General features: G+C 46.5%; 1 protein-coding gene across 1 annotated transcript; it reads right to left on the minus strand.

Moving 5' to 3' along the window:
* Positions 1 to 4,318: 4,318 nt before the first annotated feature.
* LOC144936120 (malignant T-cell-amplified sequence 1) lies at positions 4,319 to 15,909 on the minus strand. Its single transcript, XM_078863002.1, has 6 exons — positions 15,764 to 15,909; positions 12,320 to 12,472; positions 8,844 to 8,941; positions 7,220 to 7,353; positions 6,396 to 6,463; positions 4,319 to 5,413 (listed from the first exon to the last, which is right to left on the minus strand). Exons 1-6 carry the CDS (start codon positions 15,772 to 15,774, stop codon positions 5,332 to 5,334), a joined length of 546 nt encoding a protein of 181 aa, XP_078719128.1. The 5' UTR covers positions 15,775 to 15,909; the 3' UTR covers positions 4,319 to 5,331.
* Between the last annotated feature and the right edge of the window lie 11,593 nt (positions 15,910 to 27,502).

Consider the following 27,502-nt stretch of genomic DNA (forward strand, 5'->3'; position numbering starts at 1 on the left):
ACCACTCGAAGCGGTCGCGTTTCACCGTCGCGCGCGTGACCTCCTGACCCACCCACGTGTGCGGTGACGAAGCGGGCCACTTGCACGACCACTCCTCGCCGCGCAACCGCGGGTTTTTGTTGTTGTTGTTGTTTTGCCTTCTTCTGATCGTGTCGACGCGACGTGGAGCCACCCGATTTGCTGTGAAAAACTAAAAATATCAACGAACCTCGATTTTTTTTTCTCATGTTTTAAAATTGCCAGGAATTTTTTTGAAAACTGAACTGTGAGATTTGCACACGCTCTCGAGTCGGGAGGGTCCACCACTATTATTTTTTAAAGTGTTCGTCAGCGACTGAACTCTTTTCAACATCGGTGCAGGAATTCCAGCAAGGCTGCACTGTACCGATAGGTGTGTGGCGGGGGGTAACCCGGTATACAATCGCGCAGTGTCGCGAGCGTGAGCTTTTTTGAGTTATCTGCGGATCACGCAACTCCTTCCGCACACGCCGAACTCGATCACCGTTCACTCGACTTCACTGACAAATGCGATGCGTGCCACTAACGCTTCGGCCTGCCCCCCCCCCTTTCGCACGCAAGCCCCCCAATTCCAAGGTTCAAGGCGAGCTTTCGCAGGTGCCCTGGTGCAGAGTGTATGGCGTGGGGCTTCACCGCTTGTCCAACAATTTCTTCCCCCCCCCCGCCACGTTCCCTCCTCACCTAACGCCCGGTGCAATCGCACCGCCTGCACACCACCGAGTTGACGCATTAGTTGGGGGGGGGGGGTGGTGGCAAGAGGGTGGCATTGGGGCATCGCACGTGGCGTTGTGCCGAAAGCGACGGGCCAAGTGAGCACGGCGGTAATTGACGGCACGCAATGCCTGGGGAGAGGTGAGGAGGGGGGTGGGGAGATGGGTGCACATATCAGTGTGAGACTTCGTAGCGTGTTCATTGTTTACCGAACGCTTTTCACTGCCACGTTCGTTGTGTGTGTGCGCGCGCGCGTGTTTTTGTCGCGCGCGTCAGTATTACGTAGCGGGTGCGTCTGCCTCGACAGAACGTGCGCGTGGTCGAGGGGTTTCGTGGACGTGTTCGTGGGTTTTACGCCGGGAACTTCCAAGGCACGGATTCTTCACGTTCACCAAATGTTACTTCCCGCTCGCAGACGAAGCCCGTCTTGACACGCCGCGCGGGTCCGATGATTGCGAAACCACGTCCCGCGTCACGTGGGGGCACGTATAGCCATCATCAGGCTCGTGCAGTGCGACGGCTTCGTTTTCACGCGAGCGGAAAAAATCGGTGCACGCTGGAGGGCTGTGAGGAATGGATTTTCGCGGGCCCGAGGTTGTGCTTCGAACAGTTCCGTTACGGGAGAGCAATGTAAGACTGTCTTAAGAGTTTGCGATGATTGGTCCCCCCCGGAAAAAAGATGTCCTTTTTTCCCCAAATCGGTCTAATCATCGATGTCGGTGTCTTGCGTTGAATTATATATTTTTCTATGCCGTGTTTAAGTCTGTACGTTTAAGTAGCTCGCTCTGCTGATGCTGTGCTTCGTGCGCGACATCCGATCCTAGGCTGCGCGCAAAATTATGTTACGCATGCGTACACGTGCCGTGACACGCCTACATGCATACGTTCATACGTGCGTACAGATGTGTCCATATTTGTTTTATATATATTAACACACATTAAATGCGTATCTATATATAGGAGTAAATACACGCATGCATAATTAAATAAAAATTTGATAACCTACGCATCTGTGTCATTAACTGGGTAGGGCATCACATTCGGTAATGTATTTTTCTTAAGTACACATCAGGCTTACTTGAACATCAGTATCAGAATTGCAATTCCTTACTGGTTGATAATAATACGTCTCCCAAGCGGCGATGTTTACACATCGCAGCAGGTACTCATTTGAGGCCGAGTCAACCTAGGCGAGTCCCAGGACCACTTCCAATATCCGTCACCGATATTGGCCGTGAGCGGGAATCGAACTCGGGTCGCCGGGTTCGTAACACGGAGCGCTAACCATGGCACTACCGCTTCCTGCGTGCATGTATAACACATACGCACATACATTTTAATGCAAGCGATTGATAATCCTGTTAAATTGTCCCATAGGAAAACCATGCACAGTTGGGTAATTGGTACAGGCAAAATTGTGTATTTAACGTTACTCTCCACGCAGGGAGGTGTCCGTGAGCGGCAGTACAGCAAGTGGGATGACTGCACGCCTGTGTGGAGTACGCGTGGCACTCCCCGCGGGGTTGTCCACCCCCGGCCACTCGGGTTTCCTCCCAGAAGCAACGCGCAGCGACTGACCAGGCGTGCGTGAAAGTAAAACAACGAGGCTTCCCTGGGTAAATGTATAAAATTATGTTAATTATTCTTTGGGTCTTTCGGTAAAGTCACGCAGACGGTTCAAAGAAAATAACAAAAAAATGCCTAGACGTTTCCATCACAACACAAGCGCTCGTCATCAGGAAAGAAAGACCCAAGGAATATGAATTCCTGCAGTCACGAAAGCTTTAAGTCGAGATGATGTTCATAACACACAGCCTTGAAACACGTGTGAGCAATGTGACTCAATATCAACATAGAGAAGACAAGCGCACGCGCTTATCAAGTAGCGTAGTTCAGCTGCGTTGGTATTCGCCGTTGTGCTGCGTTATCGGGCCGCGCCGCCCTTCGCGACGGAGTCCGACGTTTCGCGCCACGTTTTCCCGTGGCAGCCTTTCCACATTCCGCTCGCGCCGGATGTCGGCACTCGGGAACGACTCGAAAGCGCCTCCGGTGTCACGCGCGCGGGCACGACAAACGCGTCGCCTTAAACCGCACATCTCCGATGTATCGACGCAAAAAAAAAAACGAAAGCGCTTTTGAGATATTATCCCGAAGCGCTTGACCACCACCATCACGCGAGGAGCAATGGACAGCCGCTTGTGTTTTTGTTTTCGCTTCTCATTTGTATTTTTCGTTTTACTTTCGCAAGAATGTATAGTTGCCGTGTCGATCCTTCCGCTGTGATGTACGTTGCGGGCGGTCACGTTGGCGGTGAAAGAATGCTCTCGCTGTTACTTTATCCCAAAATACATAAAGCATTACAACAAGAAACAAAAAAACCACACGGGCACCACCCTTTGTCGTCCGCTCTTTTGAATTTTTATTAAACACAGCGTCCCGCTCGTCAACTCCAGCACTGGACGAGGGGGCCTCACCGCCCCGTATCGGTCGTGGAGGTAAATTAACCAAACTGCACCGCACCTGCCGACACGTGTGAATGAAGGCGGAGGAGCATCGTAGACATGGGGGAGAGGGTATGGAAGTACAAGACAACACAACGCATCGTATCGCACTGCCATCTGCTGCTTTGTAGCAGAGCAGTAATAACCAGCGTCACGTGCGCTCGCCCATCCAAGCTCAATGATGCATGCATGCTTCCAAGATCTGACAAATATGGGGTGCGCATTCCAGGTACAGAACGTTGGCGATAGGCTTATGTCCGGATGAAACTGAAGTTAAGAAACACGAATCGAGATTGCCGGGACATCCGTGTTCAATACCGACAGTTGACGTCCCGTGCCAAAAGAGTTTCCCCGGATCGAAACGAGCGGTGGGGCAACACCTATTCAAAACTGTTTACACGATTTAAATTTTTTTTTTTTTATCTTACCAGGTAATGCCCACTGAGCTCCACAGCTCTATTTCAGAAGCGACCTGGCCACAAATGATAGCTCAACAAAGCGGCTTATCATCACGTGGAAATTGATCGAAGCCAAATACTCCAAACGCACGTCGATTCAAAATTTGGAGGGGAGGAAAATCCACACGACCACTGGAGGAGAGAGAGAGACACGCAAACTCCAAATACACAGCAGGTGTCAGAGTTGGGATCAAACCCACGAACCTCCTGCATACCAGGCGAGGTAGTTAACATCTCCTAGCCACCGTGACGCAGCTCCAGCCAGATGGCTCGGCAGTGGAGCGAGCAACTCGCGATTGGCAGATGCCTCAGCCCATCATCCTTCCGGGATTGATAAAACGAGTACAACTTTGCGGGGAAGTCTACAGTGGTTGTCGTCCTATGGACGGACTCGACCCCCTGACAAAGAAATGTGGAATTTCCCCGACCGACTCAAGGCTGCAAGCGAGAAGCACCACCACAATGCTCGCCTTCACCCAGCCGTGTAAATTCCACGTTACGTGTGGTGGGGTTTTTCCCCCAGGTTTTATGGTTGTTCCCCCACACGTAGCCATTTAAAGCACGAACCAATTGTTTCAAGCTGAACTTGTTTTTTTAAGGTCTTCAGACTCATTAGTGAAGATTTCTTAAAAAAAAAAAATACTGAATTATTACAGTATCATAAACATGCCGTTAACTAAATCAGATCTAGGCAGCTAAGCAGCTTTGAGCCTGGACAGTCCCGTGCACACACGAGTTGCCACAGGGCTTTGGGGCGCAACGTGACGGCGGGCAGCAGACGACAGTGCAGCAAAACCGTTGTGCTGTACTTCTGCGCTCTTGTTCTCCACGCCTTCATCCTCCCGTACCGACAGGCGCGGTGAAGTACGGTCAAAATAACCCGCAGGGGGCACCCTGCACGGCGTGGCGAGGGCCCCCGTCCGGCAGCGGATCGACAACAAAAACAAAAAGACCGTTGGGTGTACACGTCATAAATACAGCTCGGAGCCACAGCGTTTCGGTCAAGCGTAGCGACGTTCACAATTCAAGACGAGAACCCGTGCGTTTAACACAGCACGCCGCCGCGTTTTCGCACAAGCGGCTGGTTCCACTTTGCGTTTCGCAAAATAAACGTCCCCGCTATCGGTTTATGAGCGCGCGCGTTTGGCGCAGAAAGCCACGCCGCTTCACACCTTACAGCATTCGTAAGCGTGCGCACCGTCGTTGCAGCCGGCCAACGGCTTCGCGGTCGTCAACTTTCGACTTTGTAGCTCTCGCAAAGGAACGCTCGCGGAGCCCCGAGCGGCTCATCCCAACGGGGCCCAGCGAAACTTAGAACGGAGCGAGGACGTCCACTTTTAAAATAATGAAACTATAACAAACAAAAAAATAATGACGACGACGCTAAAACGCACGCAATTCAGTTTAAAAAATTCCCGTCACAAAGAAACGCAGAAAACGCTGGGGACATTTGCGTCGACTCGTTTGACAGCAAAGCAAAAAGAACTTTCAAATTAAAAATTAACGGCATTGGCAACGCCGCTGGCCAACGACTGCCAACTCCGCCGGGGTCATCGCCGGGGTCACCGGGGTCACCGGGGTCGTGGCCGGGGTCACCAGGGTCGTCGTCGCCGGGGCGTCCGAACTTACGCCGCGACGCTCGCTCATTTGTACGTCTTCATGTGCCACAGTCCGTCGTTCAAGTAGTGCACGTTCTCAATGCCGATCCCCTTGTTGATTTTCACGCTGCGGGACGACAAAATAGGAGAGTTACCGTCGGCCTCAATCGCGTTTTGGCGTGCCTCCTGCAAGCCCACACGCAGTGTCTGTTTTCCCGAGGGCCGCTCTCTCTCCCGTGGTCCAGAGGGGGAAATCGAAATGGGGGGCCCCATTTCATTCCTTGCGCCACGACCACGCTTACATCGCTCAAGCCACCGCACAGAGTACAGCATTTACACGTGCAGGATTTTCACGCGAATTTTCACTCTCGTACACGACAATCGCAAAGTGCTCGAGTTTTGGATTTTCCACTTCCTGTTTTCATTTTAACATCGCCTTAAACTTTAATCGCCCCAATCACGGTAAGCGGTGGGTAATTCACGGTGGCTCCGCAAATGGTGGCCGAGGTTTTTTTTTCCTACCCAAACCCACCACTAGGCACGGAAGCCGTTGCTATGGAAATTTTCACGCCAGTCAACTCACGAGAGACCACAGACTGGAGAAACGGCACTCAACGCACATTTATAACTGCGTTGTCACTACCGCCATCGCCTCTGTTGCATTAAACTGCATTCATTGAGTCCTACTCCCGTGCTCGGGACTCGATCTGCCAGGCTGACCGTTAACGTCTCATCCACGCTGTTCAACCACTGAGACTGCAGGTCACAACATCTTCCCTTTCCGCTCTGTTCCTCGCACTGCTCGACTTTGGAATTCCCTCAAATTGTAAATTTCCCCCCCAAGGTCTAGGAACTGAAGTTAAGCTATGTGGCTGTTTATAAGAAGCGAGCTGGCCACAAATGATAGCTCAACGAAGTGGCTTATGTCGAAATTGATAGCAACCAAAATATACAGGCAACAGGGTCGGGATCGAACCCACGACCACCTGCATACCAGGCGAGGGAGTTAACATCTCACCACTGCACCAACCGCGCTACGCCGCTCACTGGCCGTTCCCAAATCTGCTAATCTGGCGGGAGTGGTCTGTGAACATGACGGAGCGACTCACATGTCATCGGCAGACATCTTCATGATGCCCACGCTGAGCGCGTGCTGCTTGCCTTCTGCCATGATGGCCTGCAAGGGGATGCAGTCAAGGGAGACACGGTGCCGTGGTACCACACACATTCAAGCTTTCACAGGGTTTAGCAGTTCCACTGCTGGATAAAAAAAAATTCCGCCCGAGGACGACCGCTTGTGTTGCGATCGAAACGTCGTGATATATTTCTGTTGTTTTATTTTTCTACCTACGTGACTTACCCGAAAGAACCAAAGCGTATAGATTCCTGCAGTCACGATAGCTTCAAATCAACATTTTCACAGCGAAGTTTTGCAAGTTCCTTCTAGTGGTGGAAATGGGAGCAATCAAATCAGCTCGTGTGCCCGTGCCAGATGGAATGCTGCAACGCAAGAAGACCGTGAGAGGTGGCAACACCTTGTGGAGGCCTTCATTGGATATGTCATGGCTGATGATGATGTTCTGTTGAAAATCACCGAGTTGTCGAATATAATGAAGGGGTAGACCAGTTGAAAAATGCGTTTGCTGCTGGGTAAGTTTTGATTAATGTTTTTATTCCATCACATTGAGCCCCATTTGTCACTCTACTACGCCATGAAGGCCTCCCCATTACATATTGGGGGATGATTGACCATACTTCACCACACTGGTAAGTCCAGCTTAATAACAGCGATGGGGGAGGGGGGCGGCGGGGGTGGCGGTTGTCAGGAATGGCTCGGACATCATTCGCTCGGCACAGACATTCGCCGTGACCGGGAGTCAAACTAGATGTTTCCATGTTCGCAGTGCTAAGCTCTCTGCGGCGCTCAGGATACGACGATGGTCTCCTTGTCGGCGGAGCGGAGCTTGGCCCCCGGCGACGTCAGGCCCGGGCACATGATGTTGGCGCCGCTCAGCACGAACCGGATGGCGCCCTTGTCCACCTGCTGGTGTGGCAGGATGGTCGGGTCTGTGGGAGGCGGGGGTCGCGGAAACGCACAACACACACACCGCCCACGCGCTCGTCACACGTACGTGCTCGTCCAAGGAACGGGCTCGTATATTACTCACGACTGATGTTGGGTGGGGTTTTTAGCGGGCAGTGTGCTAACCACCGCGCCGTCGCTCCACCTCGGCCGAAACTACGGATTGGTAAATAAATACTATTGCTGACCTCGTCAAGGAGCATAAACCATCACGCAAACTCCGGTCATCCTCGCCGCGGCGGCTTTTGGCGAACCATTGAACAAAGACGGTCAATGCATCGGGCGCTTTCAGATGCGCTTCGTTGGCCGTCTGGAACACTCTTCCATTCAATATTAGAAACACACTGGAGCTATGCACTTTTAAATCGAGATTGAAAACGAATTTCTTTAGAACTGCTTTTTGTGTTTAGTCTGTTGTCCTTCCCCCACACCTCCGATTAGCACGGTTGGCTACGTATGGTGCAACAACAAGTTCAACATACGTACAAAGACAAACAGCCTTGAAAGACTGTTGGGGCGAGTGCTGTTAGCGAGCACCTATGAAGGCCGCCACAGTACACGAGGGGGTGGGTGGCCAATACCATGCCCGGCTGCCTTTGTCTCCCTAGTGGCGATATTTACACACTGCACCAGGTACTCATATGAGGCCAAGTCAACCTAGGGGAGGCCCAAGACTGGTTCAGATAATCGTAAGTGGTGTTGGCCATAGAGTGGCAATCGAACCCCGGTTGCTGGGTTCATAGCGCAGTGAGGTAACCACGATACGACCACTCCCCACATACAACAACAAACGCCATTCGTCACCACGACGCTTGTGCCAGGCCATGAGCACCTTGAGGCCATACACACACACACACATGCACAATGAATAACAATAAGAGGACACTTTTTACAAAGCCCCCGCACGCACGCAATCATCAACAGCGGCCCAACCAAAGGATTGGAGACGACCCCCGGGGCAGGCCACAGCTGACGTGGCCCACGCACGACCGAGGCTGCAGATCTTCACTGCCACGACAGCCACCACCACCACCACGGTGGCCTCGTAGTCTGCATCTGGAGAGCCGTCTGGACGAGGTCCCGTGGGGACCGCTACGCCCCGAAGGGTTCTTATAGCGCAAGGCTATCAGGAAGGAAGGCACTGCATGTGTCTTCACAGACAAGGTGGAGTTTCACAGCGGCGATATTGATTCGCATGATCTCCATTTGAGCAATTTGCGGTTCGTTTTTCAAATTTGTACCGTTCTACGTCAGCACACGACGACCTCCTGCTTTCTTTTTTTTCAAAACGACATCGCGGGATCTTCAACGACACCGACAGTAATAACCCCAACAGGTGTCTGCCAGATTCGAACCACAAACCTGTGCAGCGAAGCGGCGAACGCGCTACTAGCAATTAGCGCGAGAGCTAAGGTCTCGCTGTGCACGTAAATATTAGCCTGGCCTCCACCCCGCCCCCCTCCCCATTGCTTACATTTGTGTAAGAGCCGCAGTGTTGGGAAGAGGGGCCCATCCCTCTGCTTGAAGAAGAGCAGCTCTCCGTTCACTGTGAGGATCTCAATGTGCTCGTGGCTGCAACAACAAAAGACAGCGAGATGAACAAAAACACGCCCGTATGTATGTCATGCTGAACTTCTTTCGCACCGTACGTAGCCAACTGTGATGATCGGAGGCGCTTTACCGAGTCATGCGGACAAAGTCAGCTTTGCGATGACGACGTCGTCGTTAAAAAAATGTTTTTACCGCGCTTCACAACTTCCTTGTTCAGCCAAATGTTACGAGCATCGCCCCCTCTACCGCCTGTTTTTGTCGGAGGGCGGCTGCTAGGCTTGGAACAATCCATCATCTCCCGGTCACGGGTAATGTCGGTACCATGGCGATCTCGTCAAGGAGCATAAACCATCACGCAAACCGGGGTCATCCTCAAAGCAGAGGCTTTTGACTGGCCATCGTGCAAAGACGGTCGCCGCATCGTGCGCTTTCAAATGCGCTTTTGCGGCCGTCTGGAACGCTCTTCTTTCCGATATTAGGAAGACATTAGAGCAATGCACTTGTAAATTTAGAATGAAAACTGATTTCTTTAGAACTGCTTTTTCTCTTTAGTTTGTTGTCCTTCTCCCACACCTCCGATTATCACGGTTGGCTACGTATGGTGCGAAAAAAGTTCAACATACATTTAAAATGATTGCTCTCAAAAGAATACATTGATTCGAAGGTGCGCATGCGAATCAATCATTCACTAATCATTACAATAATATAGAAATTGCATCTAAATTCATGGAATGCATGAGATAATAATTATATTCATGAAGTATCTTTCATCAAGGATCTCAAAGTGCTGTACAATAAGTCATAAAATATAATACTAAGAAGCAACACAATAATAAAATCAATAACAAAAACTTTTTGTTGAATTATCTAAAAGCTGAATCAACGGAAGTGTATGAATACGTTTTTTTATAAGTTTTAAAAATGTCCACAGGCTGAGAGGCGCTGACATCTCGTGGGAGAGAGTTCTAGAGTGTGACGGGCTGCACGGATATACCGCAAGCAAGCACGAGCAAGACAGAAGAATATGAATGTCTACACCTAGCAGCTACCAGTTCCTGGAAGCTTTGTCTCACCATCCTCCTCCACAAAGGCCGGTCCTGACAACATCGGTAACAGCCAGCGTGTGAGCAATGAGAGCTGAGTTCAGCATTCTATAGGAGCCTGCGGAATTGGTCGACACATGCCAAACGCCATTGGAACCTCCTTTGCCAGTAGCAAAATATGATAATTGTTTTTTTACCCTTTTATCTGGCACATTTTTTTTGTAAATGCTTACCCCGAGCTCTCATACTCTGATGGTGCATTGTCTTTGAGTTGTGCGCCTTTTGGCGTCATCTGGTCCAACACCATGTGAGACTAGGCTCTAAGAAAAGCTGTCTCTGGTGTGGACCAATCAATTTCAAGGACAGTGCATACATTATCAGAGTTGTGTTTCTTGTTTGCATTCCGACCGCAGGTATTGTCAATGCAAACATGACTCCCTGTAAAAAAGGTGTCAGTTTTGTTGCCAGACAAAAAGGTAAAAAAACAATTATCATATGCCAAACGTCTGCTTTAAAATACAGAGGGGAGAAAAAGTGGGTCATGTGATCTGGAGAAGATGATATTACTGTTGTGCTTCTTAAATGTTTATCTCACAGCAATAAAAAGCCACATAACCACGTTTTTTTTTTAAGCGTATCTTTGAGGACAAAATAACATTCAAGAAGTAATCCTACCACTGAAGTTGGGCAAGCCAATCTGACCGCAAATTCGTTTTTCAGAAGCCGAAGCTCAATTCTCCAACTTGTGATAGGTTGTTGAAGAGTTCGAATTGGCGAGTAATCCCAAAAATTACTGTAAATTTTACAATTATTTTTCAGCTTTAGTGTCAATTAAGCAATAATATTTGTAAGTTGCATTGGTTTTTTAAGTAATTAGTATTTTTGAATATTAAAGTAATTGTTCTATACATAATGAGTTTCATTTTTGTCTCCAAAAATGTGTAGTTTGGCGTTTTTCTTGCACTTGCTAAAAGATCCGATTCTAGCATGAGAGTCAAAACATGAAACCGTGCCTTTATTCAGAGCTGAATATCACATGGTCTGAAAACATAAATCCAAAATCAAAATATTAATATTCTTGGTTCTTTCGGTAAAGTCACGTAAACAGAAAATAAAAATAATAAATTAAAATGAAAAATTAATCAAAGCAAAAAACCACGACGTTTCGATCGTAACACAAGCAGTCTTTTTTTTTTCGCCGCCTGATAAAGACCGCTTGTGTTGCGATCAATTCGTCGTGGGTTTTTGCTTTCATTTAATTTTTATTTAATTATTGTTATTTCTATCTAAGTGACTTTCCAGAAAGAACCAAGAATAAGAATTCTTGCAGACACGAAAGTTTTAAGTCTAAATATTCAACTTTGCACAAGCCATTTCACACATTCAGTTTTAGCTTTCCCCAAGTTCTATTTTCATCCAGTTATTTTTTTAAATATACTTAACGTTTCTATTAAAAAAATGCTTCGGTTAAGTTGCGTCAAACTCATTCGACCTGCAAGACAAAGTAAAATCTTACTCGTGCACACACAAGCATCTCTTTGTGCCAACGGGGTCAATTCTGAGCATTCTCGCAGCAGCAGCCTTTGGCCAACCATCGAGCAAATACGGTCACTGCACCGTGCGCTTTCAGACACACTTTGTGCGGCCGTCGAACGCTGGCCCTTGCTTCCAATATTATGCACTTTTAAATCTGTGTTGAAAACTCAATTCTTCGTGCTTAGTTTGTTGTCTTCCCACAATACAGGGTGAAAGATGTTCAACATAAACACAATTCAACATGCCACGATGGGGTTCACATCTTTCCAAAAGGAACACATTCCTGCGGCGGGAGCTGGTAGGAACGTTGGGTTGCTCAGTCAATGGCCAGGGTCAACGGCGGCGTGGTGTATTCCACAAATATGGCCGATTGTGAGGGCGGGCACAAGCCGGCGTGAGTAGGTTAAACGTTGAGTTTTATAAGGGCACCAAGGGGTGACCAGACCCTCCCCACCCAGCCCCACCCCTCCCACCCACCCAGCCCCTCCCCACCCAGCCCCTCCCCACCCTCCCCACCCAGCCCCTCCCCACCCCGCCCCACCCAGCCCCTCCCCACACTACCCACCCAGCCCCTCCCCACCCTACCCACCCAGCCCCTCCCAGCCCTTCTCCACCCTCCCCTCTCCACCCAGCCCCTCCCTGCACGACGGACGGACAAAAATAATCCACTGTGGGCTGGTGGAACCAGTGGGTTCCTACCAGTATAACAAATGTTTACTTCTGGCATAGTGGTAGCAACTGACACTGCCTGGCCAAAAAGGTCACAGTTTGGGGACAGAGTTAGTGATGAACAGCCAGGGGGTGCTTGAGCAGGGCTTACCACTTGACAATCTTAAATGGGTCCTTCTTGGGCAGGATCTGGTTGAGGTAGGGCTCGATGGCAGGGTACTGGTCCAGCAGCTGATTCCGGATCGACTTGATCACCGATGTCTTCAGCTGCATACATGTAGACACACTCTCCTTCTCCTCAAACCTATGCACGTACACACACACAAAGACAAAGGTTCCCCGTACGGATTTTAATGGATTGCTGGGGGGGCTTGTGCTACTCGAGAGGTGGGTGGGCAGCACCACGGCCAACCACCTTCATCTCCCTAGTGGCACTGTTTACACATTGGACCAGGTACTCATTTGAGGCTGAGTCAACCTAGGGGAGGCCCAGGACCGGTTCAGATTATCGTCACTGTAGTTGCTCGTGAGCGACCGCATCCCCCTACGTACACACACATGTACACACGCACCATACAAGAAGGCCATTCCAGCAAGTTGTATTAATTACTGTCATCGCCGTCTCAATATTTTCCACATTTGACTATTTTGCATTGGTGATCTACGGCAAGGCGCTGTGTACATTATACACGCAGTATGGGAATGTTGCATGCCTTACAATTACAGCATAAAAATCTCCTTTTGTGCGCACTATTACTCGTATTTGTTTCCAGCCTGCACACAGCTTTCTGTCTGATGAGTTTCTCATCATTCACAGAGAGTTAGAAGAGCTTTGTCACCATCTACTATACCATTATTCCGAGTTGTGTGTTGGGGTTGCTGTTTTAAAATGAGTTGTGCATCAAGGCACAACAGAGATTTGGCAGTTTTTGAAGGTTATCATTTGTTTTTTGTTGTTGTTGCGATTTCTGCAAACAATGCATACGAGCTAATCCATTTACCTTGGAAGAAACAGTTGGTGGAGCACATGTAATTAAGGGGGTGTCCTATTTAAAGTTTAATAACCCACAGAATATCATTGGCCGGAATATTTCTGCCACTAGCCAGGCGGTATAGGCGCACGCCTGTAATTCAGCGAGGGTTGGTAGATCACCGCACAAATGTCAAAATGTTTGCGAGACTCCGTTCCCGTGCTGTATCCTGCCTCGCCAGCAGAATGCAGTTACAGCAAAGTGTGGACGGATTTCATCCGTCCCCTTCGGTATGAGATGGAGTGTTGCCCCCCTCGCATGTGTGAGATTTCTCTGGGTGCTCCGTTTTGCTCCCACGTGTACAAACGCTAAGCCTTGCAGCGTGGTCTGCAGATCCTCAGCAGCAATTGTGAGATGCAATTTGCATGAACGACGCAAGAGAAATCTCATAATTAGACGATTACTTTTTTCCATTAAGTTGACATTTTCGAAAGTAGGCAAGATTAAGTGAATGGAAAGAATTAATTAAGTTCATTGTGCAGCCATCTGTAGGAAAATTCTACGATAAAAGACTATCTCAAGTGGAATATAAATAGTTCCAATGACACTTGCATGGGTTTTTCTTGATAAGAATGCATTTGGGTTATCAAGCTTTTTTCCATGCCACGACTCTACTGTGAAACTCTCATAGCCAATCTCACGCGCTGGGCTGTGAGGTTGGCCATGATCAGTACGATCAAGTGGGTTTGTGAATTTACTACATCTCTTCGTAACATTGTAATCTCCTCGTACGTGCGAGTATTCTCCGGACACCCTGGTTTCCTCGCAAACAAAACAAAAAAAACACTTATTTAAATCGCCAAACATTCAAATTTCAGGACCCTCGTAGAAAACTATTGAAACTTCGAGTATCTCGTGGATAATGGACGTCATTATGAAGACGACTGATGGCCTGTCTTATGCTATATTTCAATAATACGTTGGTGCATTTGTGTAATCCAACTGCTCTCCATTCTGTCGCTACTGATGCAATCTAATACGCATTATGTAGGCACAACGAAAACGCGCTTAAAATCCAACTCTGATCGTTATATTTAATCAACCTTGACGACGTTCGTTTATCCAGGAAAGCCTCGCCGAGTCTCAAGACTCGTTTTCAGGCGGGTCCTGCTTTGGGATGTTTGACCAATTCGTTTTAAGGGGCAACGGTGGCGTTTGATGATGAAGAACAACAATCAACCCATGAAGATAATGATTAATTGACGATTATGGTGATATGCATATCTGTACAGATAACAAAAGTGGCTAAAGGTTAACTACCTCGCCTGGTATACAGGAAGTCGTGGGTTCGATCATGACCCTGACGCCTGCTGTATATTTGAATTTTGCACGTCGCTTTCCCCGTGGTCGCGTGGATTTTTCTCCGAGTCCTCCGGTTTTCTTTCCACAGAATCGACATCACGCGGTTAGAGTATTTGGCTGCTATAAATGTCCACGTGATAAGCCACTTCGTTGAGCTATCATTTGTGGCCGAGTTGGCTTCTAAAAAATAGCCATGTAGCTCAGCGGGCCTTACCTGTTTGTTTGTTGTAGTACAGAGTTAGACTCATGGCCTTAATCTATGTTTGTTGTAGTACAGAGTTAGACTGATGGCCTTAATCTATGTTGTCTTGTGGTTGTTGTTGTTTGACTTGCATCCCACTGGGATATTTGCACAGGGTGGGTCTACGGTGATTTTTCTGCAATATTTTGCTGTCTTTTCTTGGATTTTGTTTGCACATAGTCACTTTAAGATGTTTTCTTGTTCATGTGTTTTTGTTTGTTGCGGTTGCACCCGATTCAAGAGCCGAATGGCTCACAGGGCTACACCTAATACACAAACTTTGAACCTGGTCAAATAAAAAAAAAAGTTTAATTTAGTTGAACTAGCCACTGCAAAATATGTGTTACTTGGTTTATGAGTTTAACATGCTGATGAGAAGCGATGGCTTGGTAAGCAGGCGCGAAGGTGGATTGTTACATCGCAAGGTCGTGATACAGCGGCAGCTTGTGGAGGCCTTCATCCAACAGTAGCGTGAGCATGGCTGGCGATCCATGATTCATTGGCCTTTTACCTTAATAGGCGCTCGCTGACAACTCTAACCCCGACTGTTCAAGAGGACAAACGGTAGAATAACGCATCTTAATGTTATATCTATGAATTAATTTAGGGATTGTTTATAGCAGTTAAACGTTGTGTGAAAAGTGGCAATTAACTCCCTATGCGGTACGACATGAACATCACTCAGCTGAACACAAACACGTATAGATCATACTATCACGCTTCTGGGCGCCGTCACATTCTTAAACATCGTTGTCAACATCGAAGCGTTCACTAATCGCACTTTTAAAGTGAATACTGTACATTTACAAGTGCATCACAATTGCCGATGCGAACACGTGTCGAGGTGGTCGGCCTTAGGAGGCCCACGCGAGACACCGACCCTCGGATAGAATCCCTGCCGGAGAAGGCGCAACTTCCCGGCGGAAGGCCACTATCCCAGCCCGGCGACTCCGACACTCTTCCCTTTACAAAAAAAAAAGACAACTGCCGTCTCAAGCGACGCGCGACATGTTTCCCTTACTTCTTAAACATGACTCCGCCGCTCCTGGCTCTCCAGGGCGTGAGGAGGAGGAGGTGGTGGTGGTGGCGTGCGGAGGCGGCGGTCTTGAGAGCAAAGCGAGAGAGGAGGAGGAGTGGGAGGGCCTCGGCGTGAGGGGTGCGTTCGGAATCGCCAAGTCACGAGGCAGTTTCTGTCCAATGAGGACCGTGCTGAGTGTATGGGGGGGGGGTCTTCCCATAGAGTTATATTAGAAGAAATTTCTGTCATAAGATTGTTTTTGCTGTCACCATTTGATTATCTGCTTTCATTTCCTTAAATCAATAGGGAAGCTCAAGGTTAAATAATTGGGATTTGTTTTAAGTCGATGTCATCATTTTTTGAAAGTCACAATTGCGTAATAATAATAAATCGTTAATTCACACGCTAACGCTCAAGTGATCCTCAGCAGCCGACATCATTTAAAATATATATTTTACGATTGTAAACCAAGAAATGTTGTGGGTTTACTCTCCAACACACCGGTGTGCTGTACTAGTAACGAATTGGCATGTTTTGTTTTCGTGACAAACCTTATGAATTAGCTGTGTCGGGTGGTGGTGGATTTAACGACACATTTACATCTACACGATCTAACCCCCCAAAAAACCTCCATTATGGATAATATTGGTGGCAAAAGCCTACTGACTACGTGTTAAGCTGAAGGTTGTTTATTTCGGGTTCCTCTACAGGCCCCTCCCCTTTCCACTTGCAGGCCCCTCCCCTGATTAAGCCCCGCCCCTTCCTCTTTTGGCTCCTCCTCCTTTACCTTTAAGTCCAGCGCCTTTCCCACAAGCCCGGAGTGGTAATGATCTTACACTCTGTTGTTCGCAGCTCAGTTACTACTAAACACCGCGTCACCACTAACACCCACACCCAAGTTTAGATTTTAGAGGTACTTCCTCAAATGCAAAGCGAAACTATCATAAAAAAAACAGGCACATTTTTTCAGGACAAAAACAGCCGCTTCACATTCGCCGCTGAGTTGCAGCAGAGGGTAAGTCGTTTTTTTTTGCTGTCTAAAAAATAAATTTACGTTCATAAATTGTAACAATATTATACTGCACCGGCCTTTTTGACACCAGTATAGTTATGAGCTCTTAGCGTGCCTTGAGTGCTCTCTTTGTGAAAATCTGTCAGTGGAATTCGGTAAATATTTGATCGTGAGAGATGTCTTCCTCTCTTCTCATTTAGGATTTACCAAATATGTAGAGATTTGCGAACTTAATATTATAAATGCGTGGTTTACTAACCTTGTTCAAACGAACCCCTAACGGTAACCTACCCTTTAGCCGTGTCCAGGAAGCGAACTCAAGATACTCTTAGATTTTTTTCGGTAAAGTCACGTAGGTAAAAAAATTATAATAATATAATAATAATAAATAAGTGATTTAATTTAGTTATTATCATGTATTCTTTTATTATTATATATTTTTTACCTACGTGACTTTTCCGAAAAAACCTAAGAGCATGAATCCTTGCAGTCACGAAAGCTTCAAATCTACGAACTCAAGATCTCAGGGCGCGCATCTCGTTATTGTATTTCTCGTCTTTGTCTACGACCACGAGTCGCGTCCTAGTCTTGACTCGGATACATCTCTTTCTGTGAGAACTGATTTGGGCCACACGCTTTCTCGGGTGGCTCACGAGAGAGAGAGAGAAAGCTTTTTTGAACCTGGTTCATTCATTGCCCCCGGATCTCCCGTCCGTTACGCCGTCTGATTAGGCGCCGTTTAATTTGAAATATCGATCAAACGCGTGCATCCTCGCAACCAATATTCATCCTACTCGTGAGCAAGATAACAATGCATCTCCAATGAGCACGGTGGGCTACGTGCGGTGCGAAATAAGTTCTACATACATGCATTGTGTACTTTACATTCAGTCTAGTGAGTTCACATCGAAGTGAATGGAAAAAAATAGCTGTGCATGATTCTCAGCACGTGTCACGAGTCGTGGTTGTTACAGCGCAGTAAAAATAACATTTTTTAAATGGTAAGTTACTCAACTTGTACGCGTGAAAATAAACGTTGATTGGAATAAGTTTAAATGGGAAAAAATGAAGTGAGGAACAGGTTTGAAAGAGGAAAAAAAAATATGATTGCTACGGTATTAGTGAACATCATTCAAAGAACGTAATAACGCTTTAATAATAATAATAAAAATGCCGTAACACCTTCTTACTTTAACATTGTCATATTTATAGTTTGGCTACTTATTACCAAATTCACCTCTTTCAAAAGTTGTATTTTCTAGCGCTGACACCGACTCAACGCTGTTTATAGGGCACGCAATTCGCGAAATTACCGTAATCGGACTTTTTAGACCCCGTGGCATGATTCACAAGAGTTAAGGAGTTGTGTGTCAGTGCCATAGCGCGCATTCTAAATCTTAAGACGAAGAAGAAAGATACCCTTCGACTAAGACAATGCAGATACAGGTTCTACCCTACAAGTGCAGTACAGCAGTATACAAGTGTAGAAAATATTATGTAATTATTATATTAGTGTACTCTTTGGTTCTTTCGGTAAAGTCACGTAGAAAGAGAAAATAATAAATTAATAATAGCATACGACGTTTCGATTGCAACACAAGCAATCGTCATCAGGTACAAATGAAAGAGAAAACAAACCTAGTATTAACTCTTTGGTTTTTTCGGTAAAGTCACGTAGGTGACTGCTGATGAAGGCGCAGTTTAAAATCAACGTCACGCGTTTAGAGGATTGTACATTTCCACGTGATGATGATGGTGATGATAAGCAACTTGGTTGAGCTATAATTTGTGATTAGAAAGAAAGCAGTGTAGCTCAGTGGACCTTAGCTGGTAAAATAAAAAAGTATACTGTAGTTGAGTTTTAATTGAACACCGCCGCCACCAGATGCGCTTCAGCGGCCGTCTGGAACACTCGCACAGAGACCCCGGTATTAGAAAGCCACTGGGAGCTATCCACTTTAAAATCATCCATATTGAATACTACTTTCTTTAGAACAAGGCCGTAATTATAATATATGCTAAAAAATGCCCCCCCCCCCCCCAATATATTGATATAAAAATAATTGCTATGCTATGTAAATAAAAACAACAATTTTCTGAACCTTTGCCACAATATCTGGACTTGTCTTCATATAAATCAATGCATAGATTTCTGTTTATATGATTATGGTGGTCCTTTATTAATCCCTAATCTCTGCCATTACATACAATGAAACAAGAAATGGTAAAAAAGTAAAAACAGAGCAATGTAATACAATACACTATTAGACATTATAATTGTAAAAAATAAAATAAAAGTCCATCCCACGTGTTAGTTAATTTTTTTTATATTTTAGGCAAGAAATGAGTAACATTTCGATTTAAAGCTTTCGTGACTGCAGGGATTCATATTCTTGGTTCTTTCGGTAAAGTCACGTAGAAGGGAAATAATAAAATAGCATAAATATAGAACAATATAACTTTATTATTTCCCTTCTACGTGACTTTACCGAAAGAACCAAGAATATGAATCCCTTCAGTCACGAAAGCTTTAAAACTATTTCAATGTAATACTGTACTATTGTTTTTAAATGCAGTCATTGTTGATTTAAAGCTTTCGTGACTGCAGGGATTCATATTCTTGGTTCTTTCGGTAAAGTCACGTAGAAGGGAAATAATAAAATAACATAAATATAGAACAATATAACTTTATTATTTCCCTTCTACGTGACTTTACCGAAAGAACCAAGAATATGAATAGGAAATTAGTTTTCAAATGTAGGCATTTTTCTGGGTTAGGACCCCCAGACCCCCTGTAAGATTTGGTCCCCCCCCCCATGTTGACTCCATGGCTACGGCCTTGCTTTAGAACCGCACCTCCGATTAGCGCGGTTGGTTCCGTAAGGTGCAAACGAAGTTCACGCGTACACCACAGCATCTATCGGACGCAAGGGCCCCACATCTCCTGCCGGTTTTTAATTTTCATTCTCTTCTCTTCAACCACATTACCGTGGCCACCGTTTGAGGGGGGGAAAAAACGCGTTCGAATCTTTTGCAGTCACGCCTCTCAAGTGATTGTTTAATTACTTTTTGGTTCTTTCGGTAAAGTCACGTAGGTAGAAAAATAATAAATCATGCGCCTCAGCAGCAGACCACGCTTTCCCACCTGATGACGGACGCTTGTGTTGCGCCCGAAACGTCGTGATTTATTTTATTTTATACCTTCGTGACTTTACCGAAAGAACCAAAGAGTTTGGATTCCTGCAGTCACGAAAGCTTCAAATCAAGATTGATTGTTTAATTCTCGTTAAAACGCCACAATGAGTGCTTTGAGGCGCTCATTTATTGCTTGCATTTACTGCTTTAAGTTCGACTTCTACAGCATATTTGTAAAAACATATATATATACAGTATAACTGTGGAGTTTTGAAACTACAGTCATACAATGATTTGTGTACAGTTTATCATTCGACATAGGGAAAACAACAAATACACTTTATAGCCAAAGTAACGCTTTTTTATACATTTAGATTTATCTGGGATTAGGGGTCGTCCATAAATGACGTCACGCGATTTTGGATGATTGTTGACCCCCCCCCCCCTCGTCACACGGCGTCACAAAAGTCAGACCCCCCCTCAAATATGACGTCACAAAGCTCTGCCCCCCCCCCCCCCCCAAATAAAACATGCTTCAAATCGCTTTAAACAGTTGTCATTGTAGTGCGTATTTAATGTGGCACTGCACTCTGAAAAAAACATTTATTAAAAAGTCTATTTAATTAAGTAGAACGTGTTGTCTATTTAAGTTGCGCATTTTGATGTGACGTCACAATTCTCAACCCCCCCACCCCCTCGTCACACATCGTCACAAATGTCTGACTCCCCACCCACCCCCCTAGGCGCGTAACGTCATTTATGGTCGGCCCCTTACTGCGGATAAGCGGAGGATTTGACGGTTTAAAGAACTGCACGCGGATATGAACTGAGCGTTGATGTTGACCGGGAGCCTCTTGATTGTCTAGCCCCCAGGCAGCCAAGGAACGCGTCCCCCTCTCTTCCCAGGAGAGCGCTGAGGTCGCATCCCACAGAGTCCTGGACATCGCAAGACCGGGATCACCATGAGGCCCCTGGCATCATCCATCGCTCTGCTCCTGGTCCTCACGACCCACGCAAGCCGCACGGCGGGTAAGAGCCGGGCCGCTTCGTGTACGGTGCCAACCCGTGATCTACCCACTGCCGGATAAAGAAAGTCTCACGAACCCCGAGCCGTCACCATCTCCACACTTGGGGGGTCTTGGGACGGAGCGATTCGACGCGCTCCAGACGGTTCTCTCCTTTGGCTGCCACTGTGCCCGTCAGCCCTGACCACAGGATATCTATCATCTTAGCCCACTTCACTTTTCTTGAAGCGTCCAAATGAGAGTCCCCGATCCACGTGTTTCTCTTTCTGTCTCGGGCTTACTAACGATTAAAAAGTATAAACTTTATTTTTTTTTTGACCAGGTAAGACCCCACTGAGCTACATGGCTATTTGTGATGGGCCTGACCATCACAAATGATAGCTCAACGAAGTGGCTTATCACCTGGTCATTTATAGCTGTAGCCAAATACTCTAAACGCGTGGATGTTGATTCTAAATGTAGATAAAAAATATAGCGGAGGACCCGGAGAAAAATCCACGCAACCACGGGGACAAAATGTTATGCGGCAGATAATCGATTATCTGGCAGATAATCGATTATCTGCCGCATATTATCTGGCAGATAATCGATTAATGCAGTGATTATCCGGTGTTTGAATATCCGGTGCCGCCGGATTATCTGCAGGATAATAGATTATTATCCTGCAGATAATCGATTATGTTTGAATCTCCGGCGGTACCGGCGGTACCGGATATTCAAACACCGGATAATCACTGCCTTATCATTCATTTTAAATAGCTTATTTTTGCACGTTCTTTTTTGGCATTGTTTTTAGGTGTTGTTATGTTTTTTTTTATTTACGATATAAAATTGCCACGAATAAACATACAAATAGACACACATAAATATCCTCCTTTAAAAGTTACCGTAATTACTGTACCAATCACGAAGACTCTGAATGGGGTGATGTGTATATATACGTACAGTATTTTTATTGTTTAAGTATGTAGTGTATCATGTACTGTATACAACATTTTGACACTGACCGCCGGACTGGTATGCGTGTAGTACGTTGTTTGTATGTAGTGTATAGTGTAGTGTATGTAACATTTAACACTCACATCAAGCGTAGCTATATATTTTATTTGTCACACGCATATAGTGACAATCGCCGGAGACTGGGTTACAGCCTTTGGAGCGGTTTCGCCGGATCAGTCCGAGGACCGCCGAATAATGTTGGAAGCAGCCCAGATAATCGGCGATGCCAGATTATAATCGATGATGCACTGTATACGTGTCTGTCAATGTGCGGCCCCGACTTAAATCGGCAATTGAAAGTTGTTGGGTTTTTTTTTTACAAATGTGCAGCGAGTCTCACGACCAAAAAAAAATCATTTTCACGGTGGATGTTTCAAAAAACTAAAATCTAAATAAATGCTTATTTGCAAGTTGATTGGTAACGAACTGCAGTGGCTACGGTGTGAATCACGTCCCTCTCAAGAGTAGTTATCGCCAGGTCACCGCGGTCAAGCATGACCACGGTGACATCGGTTCGTAAGCATGCGGCTGTAAGTCACCCTAAATCACTTGGTTACTCATTCCATCTGCAAAGTTGGGTTTATCCGAATGCGCGTGATTCTCCGTTGTGTGAATTCCGAGATACGGTCGTAAGCGATATGTATGTGTGTATGTGTCCATGTATGGATGTTGAACTTCTTTCGCAGCGTACGTGGCCGACCGTGCTAATCGGAGGTGCAGTGTTGAGTCTATGAGCAGTGTTGAGTCTATGGGTAGTGTTGAGTCTATGGGCAGTGTTGAGTCTATGGGCAGTGTTGAGTGTCTGAGCAGTGTTGAGTCTATGGGTAGTGTTGAGTCTATGGGCAGTGTTGAGTCTATGGGCAGTGTTGAGTCTATGTGCAGTGTTGAGTCTATGGGTAGTGTTGAGTCTATGAGCAGTGTTGAGTCTATGGGTAGTGTTGAGTCTATGGGCAGTGTTGAGTCTATGGGCAGTGTTGAGTCTATGGGCAGTGTTGAGTCTATGGGTAGTGTTGAGTCTATGGGCAGTGTTGAGTCTATGGGCAGTGTTGAGTCTATGGGTAGTGTTGAGTCTATGGGTAGTGTTGAGTCTATGGGCAGTGTTGAGTCTATGAGCAGTGTTGAGTCTATGGGCAGTGTTGAGTCTATGAGCAGTGTTGAGTCTATGGGCAGTGTTGAGTCTATGGGCAGTGTTGAGTCTATGAGCAGTGTTGAGTCTATGGGCAGTGTTGAGTCTATGGGCAATGTTGAGTCTATTGGCAGTGTTGAGTCTATGGGCAGTGTTGAGTCTATGGGCAGTGTTGAGTCTATGGACAGTGCTGAGTCTATGGGTAGTGTTGAGTCTATGGGTAGTGTTGAGTCTATGGGCAGTGTTGAGTCTATGGGTAGTGTTGAGTCCATGGGCAGTGTTGAGTCTATGGGCAGTGTTGAGTCTATGGGCAGTGTTGAGTCTATGGGTAGTGTTGAGTCTATGGGTAGTGTTGAGTCTATGGGTAGTGTTGAGTTTATGGGCAGTGTTGAGTCTATGGGCAGTGTTGAGTCTATGGGCAGTGTTGAGTCTATGGGCAGTGTTGAGTCTATGGGCAGTGTTGAGTCTATGGGTAGTGTTAGTCTATGGGCAGTGTTGAGTCTATGGGCAGTGCTGAGTCTATGGGCAGTGTTGAGTCTATGGGCAGTGTTGAGTCTATTGGCAGTGTTGAGTCTATGGGCAGTGTTGAGTCTATGGGTAGTGTTGAGTCAATGGGCATTGTTGAGTCTATGGGCAGTGTTGAGTCTATGGTGCAGTGTTGAGTCTATGGGCAGTGTTGGGTCTATAGGTAGTGTTGAGTCTATGGATAGTGTTGAGTCTATGGGCAGTGTTAGTCTATGGGCAGTGTTGAGTCTATAGGTAGTGTTAGTCTATGGGTAGTGTTGAGTCTATGGGTAGTGTTAGTCTATGGGCAGTGTTGAGTCTATAGGTAGTGTTAGTCTATGGGCAGTGTTGAGTCTATGGGCAGTGTTGAGTCTATGGTGCAGTGTTGAGTCTATGGGCAGTGTTGAGTCTATGGGCAGTGTTGAGTCTATGGGTAGTGTTGAGTCTATGGGCAGTGTTGAGTCTATGGGTAGTGTTGAGTCTATGGGTAGTGTTGAGTCAATGGGCATTGTTGAGTCTATGGGCAGTGTTGAGTCTATGGTGCAGTGTTGAGTCTATGGGCAGTGTTGGGTCTATGGGTAGTGTTGAGTCTATGGGCAGTGTTGAGTCTATAGGTAGTGTTAGTCTATAGGTAGTGTTAGTCTATGGGTAGTGTTGAGTCTATGGGTAGTGTTAGTCTATGGGCAGTGTTGAGTCTATGGGCAGTGTTGAGTCTATGGGCAGTGTTGAGTCTATGGGCAGTGTTAGTCTATGGGCAGTGTTAGTCTATGGGCAGTGTTAGTCTATGGGCAGTGTTGAGTCTATGGGCAGTGTTGAGTCTATGGGCAGTGTTGAGTCTATGGGTAGTGTTGAGTCTATGGGTAGTGTTGAGTCAATGGGCATTGTTGAGTCTATGGGCAGTGTTGAGTCTATGGTGCAGTGTTGAGTCTATGGGCAGTGTTGAGTCTATAGGTAGTGTTAGTCTATAGGTAGTGTTAGTCTATGGGTAGTGTTGAGTCTATGGGTAGTGTTAGTCTATGGGCAGTGTTGAGTCTATGGGTAGTGTTGAGTCTATGGGTAGTGTTGAGTCAATGGGCATTGTTGAGTCTATGGGCAGTGTTGAGTCTATGGTGCAGTGTTGAGTCTATGGGCAGTGTTGGGTCTATGGGTAGTGTTGAGTCTATGGGCAGTGTTGAGTCTATAGGTAGTGTTAGTCTATAGGTAGTGTTAGTCTATGGGTAGTGTTGAGTCTATGGGTAGTGTTAGTCTATGGGCAGTGTTGAGTCTATGGGTAGTGTTGAGTCTATAGGTAGTGTTAGTCTATGGGCAGTGTTGAGTCTATGGGCAGTGTTGAGTCTATGGGCAGTGTTGAGTCTATGGGCAGTGTTGAGTCTATGGGCAGTGTTAGTCTTGTGGTAGTGTTAGTCTATTAGCAGGATGTATGTTGAACTTCTTTCGCACCGTACGTAGCCAACCGCTCTAATCGGAGGTGCGAGCGAAGGACAACAAACTAAAACACACAAAAAAGTCCTAAAATAATGAGTGTGTCAATCTAGATGATGATTTAAAAGTGCGTAGCTCCAGTGGCTTCCTAATATCGGAAGGAATAGCGTTCCAGACGGCCCCAGAAGCGCGTCTGAAAACGTCGCCTTTGTTCGTTGGTTGGCAGCCAAAAGTCGCCGCTGCGAGGATGACCGCGGGTTCGCGTGATGATGGTTTATGCCACTTGACGAGATCAGCGAGGTGTTGATTTGTTAATTAATGGTAATTATATTAATACGGTAATTCCATTTATGTAGCGATTTTCATCAAGGATCTCGAAAAGCGCCGTAGTTTCGACTTGGGGTGGAGCGACAGGGCAGCAGTTAGCACACTGCACCCCACCAGACATCAGCGGCGAGGAATTCACGAAGCGGTTTCTCTGAGCTCGCTTCACCAACCCGCACTGACCGACGTGGTGAAGTATGGTCAAAAACAAGTCAGCAAGAGATGTAATTGGAAAGTTTGGCGGGAATCCGTTTCTTACATCCATAACAATTGGTGAGTCACATCATTTTTGTTTGTTTGTTGCAAACGAGACTTATCCTGGTCTCTTGGGCTCTCACCTGCTTACACAAGATAACCCTTAGCTTGGTAAGTTTAGCTGCGGTGGAGTGGTGGCGCAGTGATTAGCACGCCACGCTGTGGTTTCGGTTCACATTAGTGGCGAGCGATATTGGAACCGGTCCCGTTTTTTTGCCATTTATCAACCGGCATACACACATATATATGTAAACTTACATTGTCCAGCGTGGTGAAATATGGTCAAACAATCCGCATGACCGACATTGCATATATATGATGTCTTAGTCCAGCACTGGAGTTACAGATGGTTGCACATTTATACGAATTTTTTTTTATGATTCCAGCCATTCTCTATCCACCAAGAGATGAAGGTCTCCCCATGACATGCAATTTTTTCGTGTCATACTTCACTACGCTGGTGAGTGTGGACTGGTGGCAGGAGGGAGCGGTGGCTGGACCGGCCACGGTGGCTAGGAGATGTTAACTCCCTTGCCTGGTATACAGGAGGTCGTGGGTTCAATTCCGAACCTGACGCCTTTTCAATTCCGAACCTGATGCTTCATATTGGGAGTTTGCGTATCTCTTTCTCTCTCCCCCCCCCCCCCCCGTGGTCGCTTGGATTTTTCTCCGGGTCGTCCGGTTGTTCCCTCCACATTTAGAATCAACATCACGCATTTAGAGAATCTGGCCGCTATACATTTCCACGTGTCGATAAGCATCTCGCTTGAGCGATTATTTGTGACCAGGTCGCATCTGAAAAACAAGCTACGTAGCTCGGTGGGCCTTCTTCGGTAAAATAAAAAGAGCAAATGTTCTCACTATCACGCGCTGCTCATGTGAGCCACGGTCAGGCATCGAACTCGGGTGGCTGGGTTCTTAGCGCAGCTCCGCTAACGACTGTGCCACCGCTCCTCCTTCACCACACATTATACGTACTACGCAGGCCGGGTGCAACCCAGCGGTGCCGATTTGATGAGGTAAGCCTGATTCCGATACGATCACTAATACAACAACAACAAAAACACAATAATAATTATTTAAACATGCAAATAAAACAACCCGCAATTGATCATTTACGTGAGTGCCATTTATCTGAAGGTTGCACACGTGGGTTGCAGGCAGCGATATGTGAAAAGCCCTGGTGCACGTAGATTTCACCGGGGATTATCACCTCGTGTGGTGCAGCTGCTGGAGTTGGGGGGGGGGATTCGTGAAGTGGGAGAATTTGGCTCAGGAGAAAAAAACCCTACAGATAGGCATCGACCACGTGAACTCAGATACATTCTACGCACGGCTGTTAGCAGTCCGCCTACACGCATTGTGTGCGGACACACTTGGAGCTGATAGGGGTAGAGGGCCTGGCTAAGTAGTCCCTGAAATCCCATTACAATCGGCGTCAATTGGGGGAGTTTCTTTCACTTAAAGTGCTTGCTTAACTAAACTAGTAGTAGGTTTTTACCCTTTAAACTGGTACAAAAACTGACACCTTTATACAAGGCATCATGTTTGCAATAACCACAACACAAGCAGTCAAAATGCAAACAAAAAGAAAACAACTCTGATAATGATAATGATATGCACTGTCCTTGAAGTTGATTGGTCCACACCCGAGACAGCTTTACTTAGAGCCTAGTCTCCATTGGTGTTGGACCAGATGACGCCAAAAGGTGTACAACTCAAAAACAGCGCACTATCAGAGTATTGAGAGCTCGGGGTAAGCATTTACACTATGAGACCTCCTTTACCAGTGGCAAAATATAGTAGTAGGTTTTTACCCTTTAAACTGGTACAAAAACTGACACCTTTATACTACTACGATATTTTGCCACTGGTAAAGGAGATGTCTCATAGTGTAAATAACTCAACTATTTTACCAGGTAACGCCCACTGAGCCATCT

Source organism: Lampetra fluviatilis, chromosome 15 (genome assembly GCF_964198595.1).
Source record: "Lampetra fluviatilis chromosome 15, kcLamFluv1.1, whole genome shotgun sequence".
NCBI lineage: Eukaryota > Metazoa > Chordata > Hyperoartia > Petromyzontiformes > Petromyzontidae > Lampetra > Lampetra fluviatilis.

Bases quoted from the DNA above. Each gene is read 5' to 3' on its own strand.
- LOC144936120 (XM_078863002.1), bottom strand. The intron at 7,354-8,843 runs GTAAGCAATGGG...CGCCTCCCACAG, and splicing joins ACTGCGGCTCTTACACAAAT to ACCCGACCATCCTGCCACAC. The intron at 5,414-6,395 runs GTGAGTCGCTCC...GTCGTCCCGCAG, and splicing joins AAGATGTCTGCCGATGACAT to CGTGAAAATCAACAAGGGGA.